The 7,863-nt window shown below is 39.0% G+C and overlaps 1 protein-coding gene across 1 annotated transcript; it reads right to left on the bottom strand.

The window, feature by feature from the left end:
* Positions 1 to 399: 399 nt before the first annotated feature.
* LOC110876244 (proline-rich protein 36-like) lies at positions 400 to 2,742 on the bottom strand. Its single transcript, XM_022124422.1, has 5 exons — positions 2,656 to 2,742; positions 1,687 to 2,610; positions 1,401 to 1,598; positions 840 to 948; positions 400 to 707 (listed from the first exon to the last, which is right to left on the bottom strand). Exons 1-5 carry the CDS (start codon positions 2,740 to 2,742, stop codon positions 400 to 402), a joined length of 1,626 nt encoding a protein of 541 aa, XP_021980114.1.
* Positions 2,743 to 7,863: the final 5,121 nt, after the last annotated feature.

The raw sequence follows: 7,863 nt of genomic DNA, 5'->3' as shown, positions 1-7,863 counted from the left end.
CATGTATCCTTTCCCTTTGTGTTCACTGCCAGTCTTTACTTCAGCTGGCGGGTTTGTATCCCTCTTCTTGCTGGCACTGCCGGTACTTTTCTTAAAGTTTGAGAACTTTCTCTTGTTTTCTCCTGAGGATTCGACATGTGTCTCCTTTTTCTTTGGTTCAGAAATTGAAAACTTGTTTAATCTGATGGCTTCTTCTGTAAATGCCATGCTGAGATCAATGGCTTCGGTAATTGTTGGAGGCTTCGACGTTGTTACCATGCTCATGATCTGGGGTGCCAATCCCCAGATGAAACGCTCAGTGCGTTTAAATTCAGCCTCAACCATATACGACACAACGCGTGACAAGTCGTGGAACCGTTGGACATATTCAGCAATTTTTGGGCCATCCATTTTTAGGTTCTAGAATTTCATCTCCAGCTTCTGTATCTCTGCCCGTGAACAATATTTCTTCCTCATGAGTTCCTTCAGCTCAGCCCATGTCAGTGCATACGCCGCCGCCTCTTCTAGGTTTTGAAATTGCAGGTTCCACCAGGATAAAGCACCATCAAGAAAGAGTCCTGAGACGTAAGTAACTTGGTTTTCAGGAGCACACTTGCTCATCCTTATTACCGAATCCGTCTTTTCTGTCCACCTGACGAAGGCAACAGCACCCCCAGTGCCGTCGTAGTTTAAGGGCTTACAATCCAAGAATTGTTTGTAGGTACAGCCTGTACAGGCAATATCATTAACAATAAGCATTAGTGGATGTGTAAGAAGTATCCAAATATAACGTAATGTGCCTCAAGCGACTTGGACATAACCATTGGGGGGGGGGGGGTTGTTGTTGTTTCTTGAGGAACCTCCGCTAGTCTCCGCGCGGGAGGCCTCATAGTCAGCTGTCGCCTTTGAAATACATTCCCGCAGTTCTGCCTCAGTAGTAGGCAAGCGTGTGTCTCGTCGTGGAGGCATCTTCCAAAAGAAGATCATATTGGTCAGGTCATAGTAAGTACGGTAAGTAAGTAATATGCGTACGTAATAACATCCATCAACTCAATAACACATAACATCTCATGTCATAATCATAAACAAATAAATCAACAATGCATGTAATGAGAATACTGCGATTGAGCTATCATAAAATCAAGACCACAAATACAGTGTTTACAAGTTTTACAAAGGTATCATACATCCCAAAAGAGACTAAGTGTCACATTGCCCTTGTCTGCACTGTCTAGCCATATACAACAACCAAAATCAAATATCAAAAGTCATAGTGTCATCCTGTGGTCTTCAAAAATGTTGTACGGTCTGGCTCAATTGTTGTCTTCTCATCAAAAGTAGTGCTACCTGCAATAGACCAAAAGTCCTCAAGCTGATGATGGGGGAGGAGGAGGGAAGAAAAGCAACCGACGCATATGCACCCAATCCTCCTCGAGTGCGTGGACAACGCGCAGCAGGTAGGCAATCTGCAGCTCCGGGGTGAGGAAGCGGACATCAGAATCCGGGTGTAGTGGAAGAGGAGCTGGTGGTGTAGCAAAAGGAGACTGACAATGACATGGGGGAGGACGTGGAATCCTTTCCAACTCATGAACTCGTCGGCTCAATGCATCCTGCTGTAACTGCATATCCGACATGGAAAGGGTGATAGGGGTCTGACAGAGGCATAACATTGGGCGATGACCACAAAAATGGCTCGCCCGATGGTACAAAGGGAGATGTAGTGTGTGCAGCCGGAGTAAAAGAGGGCATGAATGGAAAAGCTGCTGTCGTGGGTGGCATGTGATCGCGTGGCCTAGTGGAAGGTCCTTCCCCTAGACGGGGAGGGGGTATGTCCTGTAGAAAGGTGATGGGTAAGTCTGTGCGATGGATATCAGATGTGTGTGGGTGGAACTGGGGAATATCAAGCGGTGCGAAAGCAGGTGCAGCGGGTGGAGTGACTGGTAGAACAAACGGGGGATAATCATCATCATCATCAATCCACCCATTAAGGGTGTCAACATACCTGGGATCAATATGTGTGGCAAAAGGTGCATGGTCGACAACAGGTGGTGCAATAACGGGTGCATCGACAGCAGGTGGTGCCACGACTGGTGGGTCAACGCGGTCAGGCTCTAGTAGAGGATCAGGCAAAAGTGGAACGACTGGAACATCAATAGGGTCGTGAGCAATGACAGGCTCTGGACCAACTGGAGCAGGCTCAGCTGGTACAAACTCGACCTCGGGCTTTGGGCCAAAGTCCTGGGGGACAACAGGTGTAGCTGACATCGCCATGTCTGAGTCAGCGTCAGGAGAGTAGTGCTGCACGCCCCGGTCATGAAAAGAAGCGAATGCCACAGACTCAAACGAGTCTGGACCAGATGAATCAGAAGGAGCCTCCTCCACAGGAGCCTCATCAATAGGAACTACAGGGTCGTCAACTGGGATATCGTCCTCCATAGGGGCCCCACCATCCTGGTCACCCTCCGGGGGACCCTCTATGAAAAGGTCGATATCGTCATCTGATAACGCATCGAGAGGTAAATCCTCTAAGGGAAACGCAGCGAGGGGGATAGGAGCAGGGATCAGAATGAGAGGTAGATCCCCGTCGAAAGGACCATCAGCTAAAGGCGCATCGTCTGGTAGGGCAAACGGCTAGAAGTCGTCCTCATCAGTGCTCGTAGTATCCGACGTATAAACCTCGCTCTTAGACAGAATCTCGTCATCCGACACAATCGCCGTAGGATCCAACGTGTTTGATACTCCAGTATCGGAAGAAGAAGACATAGTGTCTATAACACAACCATACATATGCACATATATCAACGTGAAATCAAATAAGCATGTAAGTCACGATAATGTATGCAAGTGATCATCCTAGTCTTCCCCAGACTATCCCTCCCAGTCCCTCAGACTGAACTCCCTAGCCTCTCAGACTAACACGCTGGTCTCTAAGACCAACTCCCTGGTCTCTAAGACCAAACCTCCTAGTCTCTAAGACTAAATTCTCCCCAATCTCAAGGATTGAATCCCTCAGTCTTTAAGACTGAACCTCCCAGCCTCTAAGGCTGAACTCCCTCAGTCTCTAAGACTGAATATAAATTTTGAAATATGTATTTGTGCCTTTTGCTTGTAAAAATGTTTGTTCCCTGGATCTGGACGTTAGTGTATGCAAGTGTAAAATGTTTTCGTGAGAGCCCTAGTGATCATAGTCTAGACTCGAGAAAGAACCCTAGTTCGCTATGATCGAGGCTCTGATACCAAGCTGTCACACCCTGGCTTTTGCGGAAGCGTGGATTATTTTGGTGTGACTTCTTAATACCATAGCAACAATCATAACAATGCTATATGAATAAAATACAAGATGTTCATCCATTAATTTAGTTTAGAAATACCATAACATGTTTGTCTTGAAACATCAACCCAAAATAAGTTACATCCATGACTTGTTTAAAATGAGTTCTCAAAGACTCAACAAAAGACTTTAAATAAAACGAGGTCATAAAACGAGGTTTGGAGACATGTGACCGTCCAGGAAAGAGTTACACCTCCCAAACCCTACGACCCTGGATGACATCTTTATTTAGTACGCAGCTTGACACATATGTAGACACTTGGCAGATCCGATCAATTCCCTGAAATACATGTAGTTTGAAAAATCAACAAAAGTTGAGCGAGTTCATGTGTATGTGAGTTTGTATAAACCTTTGAAATATGTCTGTATGTATGAAAGTCCCTGGTATGTAGCATTAAGGAAAAAGAGATCACCAATGGGTTGCAAAGCCACTGTTATGTGTGAAGTGATGCAGGAAAACTCAAAGCTAGCGGAGTTGCATCGGGCTTCAGGCTGTAAGACACAATCACTACTATGGGCCACCCTGGCCTCATGGGTGTGGGCTCGCTACACCCAAATAGATCTATCACTCATGTCCCTCGGTCCTACGACGAGGATTAATGGCCTTAAGTGTCGCGCCTGTCACTCACATGATCTAAGTAGTATACCTCCTTAAGCTAACCATACCATATAAAAATGTCCGTAATAATTGTAACATGTATTTCACCCCGAAGTATAAAACTGAAAACAGTTAAGAGAAAAGGGGGACATGAACTCACAGTAGTGCGTCTCCTGTGCTCGTACTCAATCTTTGTCAGCTACACGATAACCTACACCGTAATAATGTCTATTAGACGAACGGGCCGTGCCTTGCTTTTGTTTTTACGGTTTGAGTTACGTTACTTTGATATTATTCCAAGTTATAACTTATTGTTAAAATAATAATAATTATTTTAACTTACATTATATTTTTAGGGTTTTGGAATAATAGTTAGACAACTATTTCGTATTCATACTTCTCAAGTATTTTATATGCGTATTTCCTTCCCAAGGGTGGGGGTATTTATACATGTATTTTGGTAGTTCCGAAAATAATATATTTTTAAGTTCGACTTAGAAAATATTTTTAACACATTTGTCGAAAATAATGTATTCCCAAAATATATATATTTTTCCCAAAAATAATATATTTTCACTCTTTGTATCCAAAATAATCTTTACCCAAAAATATCTTCGTAAAAATATTTTCCGGAATACTTCGTAAGTTACGTTTTGGCGTTTGGTTCCACAATAACAAGCGTGTAACTCAAATATTTCATTCCTTGGAATTTTTGGTATTATTCTGGAATTATAAATGTGATGGTATTTTGCTAAGTTACATTATTTTACCCTAAATAATATAACTAGTTCACAAATCAAACAAATATTCACACAAGCGTTTTAGTATAAAATATATTCTAAATATATATTTATCCGCTTTTATTTATGAAAATCCACCTCCGACACTTTGAAATTTTGAAACAAAACTTATGGCGAAGTTTATTTCCGAAAAACAAAGTTAAACACATTTGTAAACACGTGTTAGAAAATAATTTTCTAAGTATTGGGATTTTTAGAAAATTTCGCCAGAGTTTCCCCTAAAAACGGGGGTGTCCATGCTATTAAGCATATCATTTTCTTTTCAAAATCAATCAACAATCAATCCTTAAACAATTTTACATCACCAAGAGCGAAAACTATGTGCGTTACATATTAATCATGAACTTGATACATTCCGAAAACGCGTAGTAACTTGGTAAGGCTTTTAGTGGACTTAGTTACCTTCCAAAGCGTATTTATTTCTTTAAAAATCATTTTCTTAAAAGAATTTAGTGTTTACAACTTGTAAACAATTTTTACAAAAATTAACCTTTTGAACTCTTCTTGTAAATAAAAGGTTTTTACACTTATTTCATTTCCAAAAATGTGTAAGTGTATGTAAAAGTCATAATCTTTTAAAAATCGATTTTTAAACTTGGTTTGTTTAGAAAAGTCTTTTGTAGAACTCGGATCTACATGATCATCACTTACTTTGTTCACTTATTTTTTTCAAGAAATTCATTTTTATCAAGCTCATGCTTAGACTTAGAAGATGATTATTCCATATATCACATAATCACCTTCTAGTCTTGTTAATTCATATTTCTAAACATCATCTAACAAGATCCATATGGTGATCAACATCACACAACCAAGAATAAATAAGAAGTCAACAATACATTCATAACATCATCCTACTACAACATTTCATCATGAAATCTTCATGTAAAGTTTTATGCTCATGTTTTTAGTTCTTGTTCTTTAGTGTTTTAAACATACTTATCATACTACAACTTTTAACCATAAAAACAAGATGAACAAGAGTTTAACAAGAACTTACTACTAGCACAAAGGCTAGGGATGATCTCTAGTGAAAAAGATGAAGAAAATGATGGTGAAAAGCAAGCAATGAAGCTCCTTGATGATCTACAAGTTGCAAGCTTCCTTGAATCACCTTCTAGTCTTGAATGAAGCTTAAAAATGGATGAAGATGGTGTTGATATGGTGATGGTGGTGGGGGTTATGGTGTGGCCAAGAGGGAGAGGGAGAGATGTGAGGGATGGGGTGTGAAGATATGGAATAATGAGTGATCTTGGAAGCCATACTTATAATCCTTCTTAATATTTTGTCCATCTCAACAAGTAACAATCAAATAAAATATACAATTAAATCTTGGAAGTAAGATATGAAGTAAGGTGGTGATGTTTGTGGGTCCTCTTGTGACCGAAATCGGGTATGGGGGGGGTTAGATGTAAAAATTTGATGGTAAAAGGTAAATGATAGTTAGTTTTCAAGTATAAACTTACATATGTTAGTTAGTTGATATTTAGGGGGGTGTTATGGTGTTCGGGGATCATGACTAGCCAAGAAATAATAAAACAATATGTTTGGCAAAATTTTAGTGTTCCGGGTAATGTCCGGTTGTTCGGTTAGATACCGTTCCGTTAAAGTGCTTAATTATTCTGTAAAGTGTCTTTTATATACATTTTTGTAACACTTTTAATTCCCGGCACTTAGGAAAGCATACAGGACCATTCTGCCAAAATTCTGCACATTACTAGCATGTTAAATGCTGAATTTCTGATAAATAATGCGGAATTCTGCATTATTAGTGGGTTTTAGGCACTTCCCGGCACTTTAACTATCACCTAGTGACGCGGTTTTATGGTCCTCACTTCCCTACACTCCATACTAGTGTGGTACCCTATCTCTGGCTCAAAAAAAAAATACTGGCCTTAAAAACATAGTCTGTCCATGTGTTGGCATTGTCAGCATGTTTCTGAATTATCCGTTCAGTGTGCTAACTGTGCTTTGTGCATCAAGTATGTCACTAAAGTTTGTGTGTAATAAATGGAGTGACATTATAAAATATGATGCATATGTATGTATGATACAGAAATCATAAAGCAGTTTAAATTGTCAGTTGAAATCAAGCACAGTCATTAAGCACATAATTAAGATTAATTAATTGTACGGTACCTGTAATTGTGAGGGTTGTCACAGGTCTGTACCTGATACAACCGGTTTTCACGCATGGTTAGTTGTATGTCGCATTATCTAGAGTTAAAACAAGAGACGGTGTTAAACTGCTAATACTGGACAAAGATGGGAAGCCTACAAATAAAACAACTAACGTTGTTTATAAAGAAGTATTTAATGACTTATGACTTTTTCATTAATACTTATCCTGTATATTTTAAACAGGATTATTTACTGAGTGTTAACTTTTATAATAAAAAATTTGAAAAGAATAACATGTTTTGCCATTTGTTGTCTTATTACCGCTATTATTTCCAATAGGTGTAACAGTTTTTTTTTATGTTTTTTTATATATCACGAAAACCTTACTTCCCGTTTCCTCTTTCATAACTTCATCTTCATCCTCACATCCCTTTATTCTTTTGAAATCAATTTACAAAAAACCACGCTTACAATTCCCCTCTTTCCTCTTTTTTTCCTCCAAATTATCAATGCATCTCTCCAATCTATAGCTAATCACATCAGTCATTCCAAATTTACAAAGATCGGTGTTTCCAACATATTTAATATGAAGACATTTTTCTATTTTCATACTTTCATTCATCAAACCTCTCGCAATCGGAGATCTTTCTACCATCATCTTCATCATCGTCACATGTTTCTTCGGCGATTTTGGTTCAGGTATGTTTATTCATGAATCGATTTGTATTTTGCGAACCTATGATTGTTCATTTTGTAGATGATTTTAACTCATTTCCGGTTAACTCTATGAACCCTAACCTCATCGATACTTGATTTTTTAGGTGATAATGTTTATTGTAAGATTGTATACATTTAGTGTTGCTGTTTTACTCAAATTTTTAAACAGATTATGATAATGTTATTTTCCGGCGGATTTTTCAAACTGTTCTTTATATTAAAAGACTTAATTTTTGTGTTCTTGAACAATAAATGAACCATAACATGTATCTTTCTGGTTTTCTATACCTGATGTTCTAAGACTTTAGTTGATGATG

This window comes from Helianthus annuus, chromosome 9 (genome assembly GCF_002127325.2).
Source record: "Helianthus annuus cultivar XRQ/B chromosome 9, HanXRQr2.0-SUNRISE, whole genome shotgun sequence".
NCBI classification, from domain to species: domain Eukaryota; kingdom Viridiplantae; phylum Streptophyta; class Magnoliopsida; order Asterales; family Asteraceae; genus Helianthus; species Helianthus annuus.
This window is presented reverse-complemented; position numbering and strand designations above follow the sequence as displayed.